General features: G+C 30.6%; 1 protein-coding gene across 1 annotated transcript in view; it reads right to left on the bottom strand.

The window, feature by feature from the left end:
• Positions 1 to 562: 562 nt before the first annotated feature.
• The window catches only part of LOC139511576 (sushi domain-containing protein 2-like), a 46,148-nt gene continuing 32,113 nt past the window's right edge, over positions 563 to 14,597 (bottom strand). Inside the window, exons 12-18 of the mRNA XM_071298420.1 lie at positions 8,230 to 8,373; positions 7,899 to 8,024; positions 6,963 to 7,193; positions 6,385 to 6,582; positions 2,992 to 3,124; positions 2,138 to 2,227; positions 563 to 1,359 (exon numbers count right to left, since the gene is read on the bottom strand). Coding sequence (XP_071154521.1) covers positions 1,275 to 1,359; positions 2,138 to 2,227; positions 2,992 to 3,124; positions 6,385 to 6,582; positions 6,963 to 7,193; positions 7,899 to 8,024; positions 8,230 to 8,373 — 1,007 coding nt within the window. The 3' untranslated portion in view covers positions 563 to 1,274. The remainder of the gene's footprint in view (positions 1,360 to 2,137; positions 2,228 to 2,991; positions 3,125 to 6,384; positions 6,583 to 6,962; positions 7,194 to 7,898; positions 8,025 to 8,229; positions 8,374 to 14,597) is intronic.

Raw genomic sequence — 14,597 nt, 5'->3', positions numbered from 1 at the left:
AAAATTCCGTTTCAATCAAAAGGTAATCTAAACTGACATTATTTAAATGCTTGATTTATTACTTGATAAAATATTACGTTGAAATGACGTGTTTTTCAAACGACAAAACAGATGATGTCAGCTTCCCATGCCATGTATATGTTGTTACATTCCAGCAGCACATGCATATGGAGTATATATCTCTCAGTTCAAACGAATTCCAGGGCTTGCTTTTCCTATTATGATTTCTTTTATCATGTTTATAGAAGGTCGATGCTTACAAGGAAGCAAAAGTTTCAAGTGGTGAAATTGAAAAATCATCCCTTAGAAAACGTTACTGACGCCATCATGGGTTTGTTGACCATTATGGAATATCTTTTTTTACAGATGAGGACGGATGTTTTCCAATGGACGTAAACACAATCACGTCACTTTTTCCTTGAATGTGATCTTCCACATAAATAAATGAAAACACATACGTAAGTTGTGCTACTTTGTGTAAGCCTGTATTTCATTGTTCTCTGACGGTTCAACATATATGCAATAACTTGTAAAATGAAAAATGATTTTAAAACACTATATATCTATCTTCATATCAAATTTATTTTCAACGAATTCAATAAAAATGGTTGATGAGAAATTACAAACAAATACTACAGTATCATCGTTTTACAAACATATATTACAGTCATGTGACAGTCATATGAACTCTTGTAGACGTTTTAATTTATAATCACAAAAATACACATCATATAATTCTAGAACTGTTTATTTTATATATATACGTAGACTTACAGATGTACACCTAAGCACCAATCTAAATGCATAGCTCTAAGAATGTATTGCACGTGATTTCTTTGTTCTTGGCTAATGTTTGTAGCTAGTCTTAATATTCATAATCATATACATTTACAGTTTATTCGAATCACAGTTACATATATTTAAATTACAAACGTAAAAAATACTTTAATTTAATTTGGATCCCCTCATTATATTATATACAAATAGTAGAAAGACACACATTTTCAATCAACGACATATCCCAATTCATGAATATTACAGGACTAGAAATTCACAGTTAAATCTACAAAACACACACACACACACACACACATTTACACACATATGTACACATGTTTACGTCAATGCTACATCTACCACACACACACACACGTCCAATTCCAATTCGTTTAATTAGCAATCCATTCATTCATTATGAGAATCACACCTCAAAGTCAACACATCTAACAAAATTATTCTTTACATATATTTAGCACTTTTGTAGCTTTCGCGGACTAGAAAAACTCGTCAAATAAATCTGGATCCACAAAATTCGGACGAGGAATTCTGTATGGTCCTCCTACATGTAAATGCCTTAAACTGAAAAATAATAATAAATACATAATAAATAATTAGCCGATAACCTCATTTCAAATCCGACTTGAGAAATATGATATGGAACGGTTTTTTTTAGTATCCACGAAATTTGACTCGCATAAAACCTATGATGTAATTTTAAATATTAACTGAACCTATATCACTTCTTGTAGATTGCAATAACGCATACACAGCCCTCCCCTCGTCCTTCAAGAGTTTAAGCGCCCAAACGCTAGTTATTGTGTACTGACGTCATTGCTTCGAGTGTAAGATATTTTAAAATCAAATCCGAGTTTCTTTTCGTAATGATTTGACGTAGTTTGCATTGCGTGTTGTCCACTTAATGTTGTGGAAATCTTTTTTTTTTTAATATTAGCCTGAAGACCTTTGAAATAAATTTTTTTATGAAATAAGTTTTGAAAAAAATAAAAAAAATTATATTTGTCAATGTGCTTGTATTTTCCCCAAATCGGCAAATTAATAGATCAATTGCATATTTACTTCAGTTTGTAACGAAAATAAATGATTTCAATGTCATTTTAATAAGATATATACATATACTTTTACTTTTAATTGTAAATAAATTGATTATTTCAAGAAAATCTCATTTCATAATTTATCTATTGGCAGAATAAATGAATATTATAACAATAAAATACACTTACTTTTTGAAAATGTTTTTATAAATATTATGTTCAAGATAATGTATATACTTCAAACTTTTGTATAATAAAAACACTTTGTATAGCATAATTTGTTTTTGTCAATTGACATTACGTACCTATCAATAAAAGCCTGGTTTTCAAATACAGATGTATCTGAAGGAGGAATGTCAAAGTCTGGAAGTGGTAAAATATCTGTCATTGTTGACCTGGAAGCAAAACAAATCATTTGAATCATTTCGTGGAGGATTACACGTGCAAACTTTGTGAGCCTCATGATGAAAATGAAACTGTTGCGAAGTTAATCAATACATAAGTATTGTAATATTGCTATTAGTTTTTCGGCGCTGCCGAAAAGAGAAAAAAATTAAAAGATATTTCAAAATCCATGTGCTTAATCATATTTGGCAGATACAAAATTTCAATCCTGTTTACTATGATGAGCTTATATACTCCACAGGAAAAACGGACATAACTTTATAAATGATTTTGTTTCACATTTTGTTTTGTTTCAAGCGAGCTAAACCATAAGCCGTTGTTCTTTGATGACTAATAAAAACCATCATGGTGAATACGACTGTGTATCAAGTTTCTGTCCGATAATACCACCCACCTCTTGTCAATACTATATAGCTAAAATGAAATATCTTTGATGCGGTATTTTATGTATAATTAGTATCCATTAACTGATGAAGTCATTCGACATAATTCAGATTGTTCTACCAAAAGACACGGATGACCTTAACCATATTTTGCTAATCTTTAGAATTGATGGTTTTTCATACTCTTCAGCAACTTCGAATTGAAACATTTTTTTGTTTCGACCGCCACAAAACACACGTTTGTCAATCTCAGTGCTATGCATGTTATATTTGATGGTGTTTTATAATAGTGACCAGCTGACAATTCATATCACAGAAGACAATAAAGTAACTGATTATAAAAAAGCAAATAATATATTTATCCTACTCACATTTCTTCATCTCGGTTTGGCACCTTTCGTCGTCGATAACATAAACAAAATATTACAACACATATAAGAACAATTCCTGCTCCACCTGCAGATCCAGCTGCAACAGGCAAAATTTCCTGTTCTTTTCCAGTATCTATAAAAATCAAGTAAATAAACTCATCTTAGATACCAGGATTGAAAATTAATATTTGCGCCATGCGCGTGTTACGTGTCCATTTGACTCATCAGTGACGCTTGAATAAAAAAAAGTAAAAGAGGCCAAATGATGAACGAAGTTGAATAGCATTGAGGACCAAAATTCCTAAGAGTTTTGCCAAATACAGCTAAAGTAATCTATTCCTGAGGAAGAAAAGCCTTAGTTTTTCAAAAATTCAAAGTTTTGTCAATAGTTGATTTATAAATATGGCCATGTAAGAGATAATTTAGGGGCAATTTATATTTCATAAATATCTGTATAAACATATATTTTTACATAAACCTAAATATTTTTGAGAACCTTCTAATAACTTACGTAACTTTTCATTTACCTTTTCATTTCCAATCATTCATTATTAAAAGTATTTCTGCAACTGTTTTATATTGTGCGTTTATGTTCAAACAATTAAGCGATTGTCTTCTTTCTCGTGAAGATTGTAATACATGTATGTTTAGCATTTAATATCATGTAAATGTATCTTTTACAGTGAGTTGCCTGTTACTGTTACTGTAAAATTTTACCTATAGCTCAACCTGTTTTAAATATTGTCAACACAATGGGGACATTTAAATTGACCAGTTGGTATTGTTAGATTTAAATATACCTTGATTCTACCTGTACAGATTTTTATTCACCTAACCCAAAGTTTCAGCATGCTTTTTTCCTGAAGATTTTCTTACCTAGGATTATTCTATTAAAAATTGATAGGGAAGAAAATAGTTTTGGTTTTCATTGTTTTAAATCCCTGATATATATGATTTGTCTATTTTTTACCTAAAATTCTAAATCAGTAAAAGATTAAAATAAATATGTATTACTATGTTTGAAAATTTAAACTGTTTTTACACCAAAATGCTTCTTTAAAATTCTAACCCTTATACATAGTATTGTCCAGCTGCCAGTGAAACAAGAAATAGCTGCTCAGGTGTTTACAGTTTAAATTTTCAGAGGGATATGTTGTTCTTTTCTTCACATGACCCTTCAAGATTCTCATTTTGGATTATTATTTGCAATGTTTTAAATCTCTTGGTGTCATTGTGCATACAATATTGGATTTATTTTATTTGAATTCACTACTCAGACTTTTTATAGCAATTTTGCTTCTTAAAATGTGATGTGTTTCTTTCAAGATTTTATTGTCATGAAGGACATCAAGGAGGAAATAATTAATTCAAACCGTTTTGTGGGGCTTACATATGATGTTGTACACATAAAATTCGAAATAATTTTGGAGTATACCTTGCTGTGTTTTTTCTTTGAAATCTATTATAATATTAGTGGGAGTTTTGTGCATAAAATGCTGTGTTCACTAAAGGAAATTCAATTTTTCATACGATGGGATTTATTTATGTTAAAGATTTAAAAATTTCAAAACTGGAATTCAAGTAGGAGATATAGTGTGAGTTCATCCAACATGTTTCTGTGGCTTTAAATGTGATTTTTGAAATATTCATTATTAATTTTGGGATCTATTACAAATTTCAGATGATTCCCTATTTAAATGGGATCTTGGAAATGAAATAAAATGTTGAAGTAATGCAGTGGATATAGTCTAATCTAGTGATAAAGTGAAAAATAAAAGTAAAATATTTTTAAAATATTCCTAATGTGAGGAAATATTTTTTAAAAGTGAATGTGAAATTGGAAATAGTCATTATAAAATTCTGAATCAAATATTGTTTAATTTGGAAATTATTATAGGAAATGAAATAAAATGTTGAAGTAATGCAGTGGATATAGTCTAATCTAGTGATAAAGTGAAAATGAAAGTAAAATATTCTAAAATATTCCAAACATGAGGAAATGTTTTAAGTGAATGTGAAATTGGAAATAGTCATTATAAAATTCTGAATCAAATATTGTTTGATTTGGAAATTTATTATAGGAAATGAAATAAAATGTTTACTGTGGATATAACAGGCTATTATTTAAACTTGGAATTATTTTTAATTATGGAATTTGCTTGATTTCTTGTTATTGAATTTTTTAATAAATTCCATGTTTATTCTGTAATAAAATGTTCTGTGCTGCGCACAACACTATCTTTTACAAAGAAAATAGTATATTTTCAATAGAATGTACTGTGCCGCGCACCAAACTATCTAACCAAAATACATTGTATGGAAAGTGTTATTAACCACTCAAAAAATTATAATACCAAATAAACATAGAATTGATCAAAAAAATTTAAACACAAGAAATTATGCAAATTCCATAATTAGAAATAATTCCAAGTTCAAATAATAGCCTGTTATATATTAAAATCATGTGATATATAGTAAAAATATAAATAAAATATTACAAAATATAAGTGAGGATAACTATTTGGAATATAGTAATGGAAATGATTCTGAATTATGTATAGATTCTGCACCTGTTAAATTAGGATGTATATCATTGGAAGTTAATCAGAATTTATACTATGGATTTAGAAAAAAATCTAGTGAAGCAGTGAGAAATGAATAAAATTGGGAATTATTTAAAATCTTTGGAATTCTGGATGAGATGTCAAATATTAGTGTAAAAAAATAAATGAAATTGTTTATTCAAATATGATTTTGAGGTTTCATTAAAGTGAGTGAAATATTACGACTGGATTATTTAGGGTACTAAACACTGCTAGTAGTGGCTATGCAAACATTTAGATGAAATGTAGTGCATTTCAGGTCATGCAATTTTAAATAAACTGCAAGAAAATAACATGTATGATATAGTCATTCTTGTTTGGCTTGATCACTCATAAGATTTTGAATGACAGTAAAATAAAAATCTCTCAATAGAATAATCCTAGGTAAAAAAAAGTTCAGGAAAAAAGCATGCTGAAACTTTTGGTTAGGTGAATAAAATTTTTTACAGGTAGCATCAAGGTAGATTTAAATCTAACAATACCAACTGGTCAATTTAAATGTCCCTATTGTGTTGACAATTTTAAAAACAGGTTGAGCTATAGGTAAAATTTTACAGTGACACCTATAGGCATCTCACTGTAATATTTATGCAACAGAAGCACGAAATGTTGGGTTCTATCACAAATATCTTCTGTTTATAGTCATTTATGTCGTTCTATAAATTGCTTCCTTTATTGACTGGAATACCTTTCTTAGAATACATTATATCTAAGATAAATAAGTATACAACGAATCCAGCAATACATTTTTGACGCAAAACGTTTATATTCTTATTTAATATTCACCTACCGATTTTTTCAGCACAGACAATTACAGCATTAGACCAAGTTCCATCTTCCTGGCAAATCCTCTGCTGACACTCGTAACCATACGAACAAAGCATTTGAAATGATGGTAGACACCAAAATGTAGCATTATCCCCAACTGAGTGTCCGCTTACTAATTTGTTTCCATTCTCCGGTGTTGCTAGATATGGACATCGGATAACTGCAACACAATTTTTAAATTAATTGTTTTGCTGTAGTAATGGATTCTACAGCAAAAAGGCAACCCATTTTTAGGTTCACCATATTTAGGTACAATACGAATATATGAATCCGTTAATATATTTCAGTCAACTCAATTACAGTGACATCCTAACTCACTTCTCTAATGATACACAATGAATGCAATTCACATACAGACTTTTAACATACTGCTTTGCATTTAATAGCCTCAGAAAATCGGGGGAAATGTTAAACAAATGGATAACGGATTTGACAGGATCAAAAACATTTCTTTAATGCCGGTTGATGTGAACATTACTTTAACCATTCTTTAACATTAAATTCATATTATTATCGTGTGATAACATAATAATTTCTTACCTTTTTCAATATCCTGCTGAATCTGTTTGAATTTTTCATCGAAAACAAGTGTACTAGCTGCTAGTTTTGAGTTATTAGTAACTTGAAGATCAAATTTACACTGTTGATTGTCTTTACAAATTGTTACTGTGTCTGGTCTTAGATCAGATTTATTTACAGTGAAAACCGGTTCATATGTAACTGGAACTTGAGCTGTCTCACTAAATAAATTTTCCGTTTCTTTTACGCTCCCTAGAAGAAGAAGTCAACTCATTAATTTATAGAAATAAACAAGTGTACAGATCTTTTATCCACCAAAATGATAACTTAGCATGCAAGATAAGTCAAATGCAGGCAATACATATTGGCAACAATAGTATACATGTACCTCTGTTCAATAGTCATAAAAAAACTTACAATAAAGACAGATTTTCAATAGAGCTCTGTACTGATACATATTTTACTACATGAAGTTCATAACAATTTCAGATTTATACTGTAAGATGTTCTCAATAGTGATTTTGTATTCGATTTTTTTATGCTCCCGGTTCTGAAACTAGCTTTTGATTTGTATTCAATTTGATCATGTTCCCGGCTCTAATAATAGCTTTTAAGAGTAACTTAGTTCGTACAACGGTTCTTGCAAACATATAAGAATATGTTTATTCTATCGACGTACGTGTTCTTACTCTGTTTGTAGTTTTTTCAATAGAGAACTAAGATTGAACGTTGCTTTTAGGAAAGTGTAATGCTGTAGCAGTTATTATTGTTATATATATATCATTTACGATTAGCCTAAGATTGCTCACACTTTTTGAACTAATAATTTCAATTTATTTTCTATCTTTTTTATCTATTTCAACGTCCTAGTTGTTATAATAGGGCAAAGGAGATTTCTTTGTACTTGTGCACGTGGTAAATATAACGTATTTTAATGGCAATTAACAATATACTTACAAGTCATTCCAAACTGATGATGAATAATATCCATTGGAGATGATGATGATATAAAAGATCCATTTCTTGCAATGAAATCGTCGGATGAATTACCATTAAAATTACCCAATAAACCTCTAAGCGCACCTACAATCAAAGATTTTTTTTACATAACATAAAATGCAAGATAATTCCATTCCAATAAGAAGTACAAATTATGAAAAGCAAATGAATATCGAATTTTGATAATTGCATTTTCGTTGCTTTAATCAAAATTTGAAAATTAACGAAAGCAATGTGAAAAAAGTATATAAAAAAATTTTTTTTCTGACATAATTTGAATAAAGTTTACCTTTTAATGATTGCTCTCCCATCATGACTAGTATGTTAATGAGATCAGCAGATACTTCCAATGATATAGACAGATTGATTACCTCGGACACAATCAATATTGTATCTACATCTTCATTTGATTTATTTCTTGATATGGTCACATCTGAAACAAAGATAGAATCATTCTAGAAATAAAACATTCACACATTAATGATACCTTTTTCATCTTACTGATTTTTTGTATTGAATTCAGCAATATACATTGTCGGAAAATGAAAACAACTATAGATCCAGTATTGTAATTTTGTTATAGGCTCTGAGTGTGTATATGGTATTTGTTGCTTTAAAAACGTTCTGAATACGCTCCCAATTGCAGGTAATTTCGAAAATAACAAACAATAAGAACGTCCGAGACGAAAAGTTTGCATGGCAAAATATGAACTGGTAAAATATTTAATAGCAGCTGAAAATATACTGTTTATTATTGGTATATAAAACAATCACTCATAAATTTGATGCATCCGAAATTCGTAAGGCTTTTTAAGATACATGTAACATTATATCAGGAACCGTAAAACCGATAAATTTTGAAAGCCAACTGAAGGATATAAAAAGAACTTAGAACTTGCATTATTATGAGACCAAAACGAACATAAAAGACGTAACGATGTTTTCATCTTGCACTTTAAAATTAAATCAAAATTACAATTGCACTTTACAATTAGTCTAGTCAAAATAGCATTTGACCTAAAAAAAATTGCAACAGAATTTGTTTTGGTATTTTTCTATTCAAAATGACTTTCTTTATAACATACCAAAAGTCTACCAAGATATCTGAGTGGGAACATGGATTTTTTGGGTGAAAAATAGCAAAATTTGTCAAAAATAGCGAAAAACTGGGAAAAGCTTGTAAACCATTCATTTTTGATGATAATTATTTCAAATCAAAAGTTTTACAACAGTTTATACAGTGGTTATGACATGAAATAGCAAAAAAATAGTTTTTTTTTTATAAACATGAAATTTTAGGTGAAAACGTCCAATTTTTGTTGGAATTTGAGATTCACATAGTGTGAATTGTTTACCAAAACAGACAGGAAAATATAAAAAATGATAATAGAAGTTAATTTTATTCTTTAAAAACGACAAAAACCTTTATTTTAATCATTCATAAACTTTACAGCATTTCCTTATTGGGTAAATGATGATTTTGGGTAAAATATAGTAAAATCAATCAAAAATCGTTAAAAACTGGAAAAACACCAATTTGGAGTTTTAACTGTTTTTGAATCACTCCAAAAGAGAAAAACAGAAATCTTAATATAATTATAATCAGATCAAACAAAATTTATTTTAAAACAATAGTAAAATAACTGATTTTAGGTGAAAAAAACTGGAAAAAATTATTTATATTATTCAGAAACCATTTTTTCAACAGACACATCATTTGGTGTCACAGTGTGTTTACAGTTGCATCTAATATTTAAATGTTAAGAAGCTTATCAGGAGCAGGTGGAAGTTCCATTAAATTGGACAAAGTTTTCCATGTTTGATTTCCCAACCATAGTCTGCATGGTCTGTAGGATCTATGTCAACTTCTTCTGATAATACACTTGAAGGCTATACAATTGCCCTGAATCTGATGTTGGTGGTAAACTTTTCACCTGAACCAATGTGTCTCCAGTAATTACTATAGATTTGAATTTTCTCCAGAGAAGAATGTCAAGTCCTTCTAGAGGAAGTCCTCAATATAAAAATATGAGCACTTCTTCTCCTGCTTTGATGATAACTGCTTTAATGAAGCCTTAAGCATGAAAACATGATCTTAATGGAAATCCTTTGCTTAATCCAAAAAGCTTAGATGATGAGTCACAACCTGTTATAGAAGCAAAAAGAGCAACAAATTACAAACATCATCCACAAGAAATCTTTAATACTGTTTTATGTTCCATATTCTCATTTGTTTGGTTGATTGTCATTTATTCAGATTTAAAAATAACCCATTTGCACTGCTGATTAACATGATGAATAAGTAACACTAATAGATCCGTATCTTCACCATTTACTATGACTACTAAAGACAAAGCACAATCCAAAGCTGTCTGCACAATCTGCATCACCAGTCGTATTCTTACATCTAATGTTATTATCTTTTAGCTCGTCACAAAGCACGTTAATAAGATATAGGAAGATGTGGTGTCACTGGTGTGAGTGCCAATGAGACAACTCTCCATCCAAATAACAATTTATAAACGTAAACCATTATAGGTCAATGTACGGCCTTCAACACGGAGCCTTGGCTCACACCGAACAACAAGCTATAAAGGGCCCCAAAATTACTAGACTAAGTGTAAACCATTCAAACGGGAAAACCAACGAGCTTGTTTGTTTTGACTGTTTGACATGAAAAGTTCCTTTTTAGTAATGGATAATAGATTTTTTTCTTTATCAATACTACATACAACAGACCTTTTTTGGAGTGGTCTTTCAACAGATTTGACTATAGAAAAAATATTGATGAGAAGTGTCAAATCTTGTGGAGGCCTAACCAGGGGCAGAGGAATGGGTGAATCAGAGAATGTGACAGATTTATTAAGTACTGTGGATTCATTATAATTCGTTGAAAACTAATTTCATGGGTTTCGTGGGTACATATGCACCACGAATTCAAATTTGCAACGAATAGCATAATACCAATGGGCTTTGTATGCAGAAACCAGCAAAACCATGAAATCAAATATCCACAAAAATGCAAGTTTTCAGCAATCCACGAAAATAAATGAATTCACAGTAACTAAACAACTAAGTGATAAAAAAGCTAAAATTGATATGCCAATTAAAGGCAAAAACGACAATATGCTAACAACAGAACGAGATCAATATTTGAGATGGAAGGAACATTTTCAAGAGGATCTTAATACAAAAGAACCAGATCATCTAGCAATGTTTCCTGATGCACCCTTAGACCTTGAAATAGACACAGATCTACCTTCAAAACAAGAAATACAGGCAGCCATTAAAAGCTTGAAAAACAAAAAGTCACTTGGCATAGACCAACTAAATACAGAACTTTTTAAGATAGATACAGTGCTAGCAGCGGATTCTGTACACCCAGTATTCCTGAAAATATGGGAGCAAGCTGTTATTCCTAACAGTTGGTCTGAAGGCAACATCATAACAATACCAAAACAAGGAGACTTAACTTACTGCAATATTTGGAGAGGAATCACCTTACTTTCGATTCCAAGTAAGATCTTCTGTATAATTTTAATATCAAGAATTATAGAGGCTGTTGATAAGAAACTACGACAAGAACAAGCAGGTTTCAGAAAAGGCAGAAGCTGCATAGACCACATATTGGTCCTACGTAACAACTGAGAACAGTGTCATGAGTGGCAGATGAATCTTCTAGTAAATTTTGTGCACTTCGAGAAAGCATTTGACAGCTTACTCCGGGAAAGTCTTTAGGGTAGTTCTTAGAAACTATGGAATACCAGGTAAGATAGAGCATCTCATCAAGCAGTTCTATACAAATTTCTCAAGTACCATCAACTCTGAAGCTGACACTAGTTTCCTTGTAAAATCAGGAGTAAGACAAGGATGTGTTATGTCATCTGTGCTGTTCATAATTGCTATTGATTGGGTAATGAGAACAACCCCAGATGAAAGTAACAATGGACTGAGATGGACCACAGGACACAGACTATGCTGTTGATTTAGCACTTTTATCCCATACCAAAGATCATATGAAGGAGAAGACCAAAAAGCTAGAAGAAACAGCTAAAATGATTGGACTTGAGATCAATGCCAAAAAGACAAAGCTAATGTACCTCAATACAGAAAGACACCCTATCATATTTATAGAAGGAAAACAGCTGGAAACAGTAGATTCATTTAATTATCTAGGCAGTTGTATAATCACAGAAGGTGGTGCTGAAAGAGATATAAAGATCAGAATAGGAAAAGCTAGATCCGCATTCATTAGACTATGCAACATCTGGAAAACAACAGCCTTTTCAAAGAAGATCAAGCTCAGGCTCTATAACAGCTGTGTACTTTATGTACTCCTATATAGGTCAGAGTACTGGAGAATGACTGAGAAAGATATCAACAGGCTCTCCAGACACTATAACAAATGTCTGAGGAAAATAATGAAAATATTCTGGCCAAACAAAATCTCCAACAAAGACCTACATGAGATGACCAATACCAAAGACATGGAGACTTTGCTGATATAAAAAAGCTAGTGGTGGCTTGGTCATGTTATATGCAAAACATCTGATGACATGACCAATTCGCAAGTTAGCCCTTAGATAGACACAAGAGGAACAAAGAAAACGAGGCCGACCTCAAACAACATAAAGACGCACCATAGAAAATGAGCTAAAGGAAAGATAATATACCTGGGACACAGTGGAAAGAAAAGCAAACAACCCCGAAGAGTGGAGGAAACTTGTCCTTGCCCTATGTGCCGTAAGGCATAGTAAGGACTAAGTAATTAAGTAAAGACATGTTTTAAAAACACTTCAGCAAGGATATCTGAAAACGCATGTCAAGTTTTAATGAATAATGCTTTATTAAAGCAGATATCATCAACGCAGGAGAAGAAGCATCTGATTCAGGGCAATTACATAGTTTTCGAATGTATTATCGGTGCCAAAAATGGATGTAAGAAGAAGTTGACATAGATCCTACAGACCATGCAGACAATGGTTAGTAAATTTCACGTGGAAAACTTCGTCCAATTTTGATTGAACTTCCTCCTGCAACTGATAAAAGTTTTAACATTGTAAGATGCAAATGTAAGCAAAACTGCAACACCAAATGATGTGTCTGTAGACAAAATGGTCGGTAGGATGCGGTGAATGTTGTGGTTTGAGTTTTTCTTATACTGTTCCCATTGCTGAATCTGACTTTACTGATGAAAAGATATTTGTTGTATACAGAAAACTATGGAATAATCTTTAAAAAAAAATGTTTCCATTTATCTTGTCATTTACTTTTAAATCATCCGTTTTGGTCAATGATACTTTTTACCTCTCATTATGCATGGTCAACACATCTATGATTTTCGCTTAACATCTCTTGTTGGTTAAAATAGTATGAATCTAAGCATTGCACTTTTTCATATAAAGAATATAAATTAATGTTATCTGAGATCTTAATTGATTTCTGAAAAAAACTATGAGTTTTGTAATTTTTTTCTAGTTTTGTCAATTTTGGGCCAATTTTGCTTCTTTTTTTTTTTTTTACACAAAATCAGTTATTTTCAAATTAGTTTTACAATGAATTTTGTTTGATCTGATTATTATTCTAATAAGATTTGCATTTTTTTATTTTTGGAGTGATTCAAAAACAGTTAAAATTCCATATTGGTGTTTTTCCAGTTTTTAACGATTTTTTGATGATTTTGCTATATTTTACCCAAAATCACCATTTACCCTATCAAAAATTGCTGTAAAGTTTAAAAATGATTAGAATAAAGGATTTTGTCTTTTTTGAACTATCAAATGAACCTCTATTACCAATATTTATATTTTTCCAGTCCTGTTGGTAATCAATGCAAGCTTTGAAGATCTCAAATTCCAACAAAAATCGGATGTTTTCACCTAAATTTACATGTTTATCAAACAAAAACTATTTTTTTATTATAATATTTCATAAACACTGTTTAACCTGTTGTAAAACTTTTGATTTGAAATTATTATCATCAAAAATGAATGTTTAACAAGCTTTTCCCAGTTTTTCACTTATTTTGTCAAATTTTGCTATTTTTCACCCAAAAAATCCATTTTCCCACTCAGATATCTTGGTAGACTTTTAGTATATTACAAAGAAAGCCTTTTAGATTTGAAATATACAAAAAATAATTCTGTTGCAATTTTTTTTAGGTTGGCCATATTTTTCATCTATTTTGACTAGACTAAATTAAATCAAAATTACAAGGCATGGTTCAACAAAACCTGTTTAGCCAATATTTTGAATTGAGTTACCTCTCTTTGTCGTTTATTAAACAAATTACAGATAGATTAAAAAATCACGACGCTAGGGTTTACGATATCACAAAGGAGTAGGTCCGGTAAGGACCGATTTTGGCCTCAAATTTCAGGTTCATCTGACGAAAGATTTTGACCAATTTTTAAACACTTAAGTGTCTATTTTATTTGAATTAATTAGTTTATGTGAAAGATTTTAACAGATTTAGTCATTAAAAACGATCCGATTTAAGCTCAAATATGAAAAATCTACCTAATATGCCGAAAAATGTCACTTTTCAGATGGTTTTTGGTAAAAATGAAAGTGGCCGCATCCGTGTTCATCCTCAACCTTTATATATGTTATGTATTATCATAAAATACAACTACATTTCAATATTAATGATGAACA

Source organism: Mytilus edulis, chromosome 2 (assembly GCF_963676685.1).
Source record: "Mytilus edulis chromosome 2, xbMytEdul2.2, whole genome shotgun sequence".
In the NCBI taxonomy this organism is placed as follows: Eukaryota; Metazoa; Mollusca; class Bivalvia; order Mytilida; family Mytilidae; genus Mytilus; species Mytilus edulis.
The sequence above is the reverse complement of the archived record's forward strand: the minus strand, read 5'-3'. Positions and strand labels throughout refer to the sequence as shown.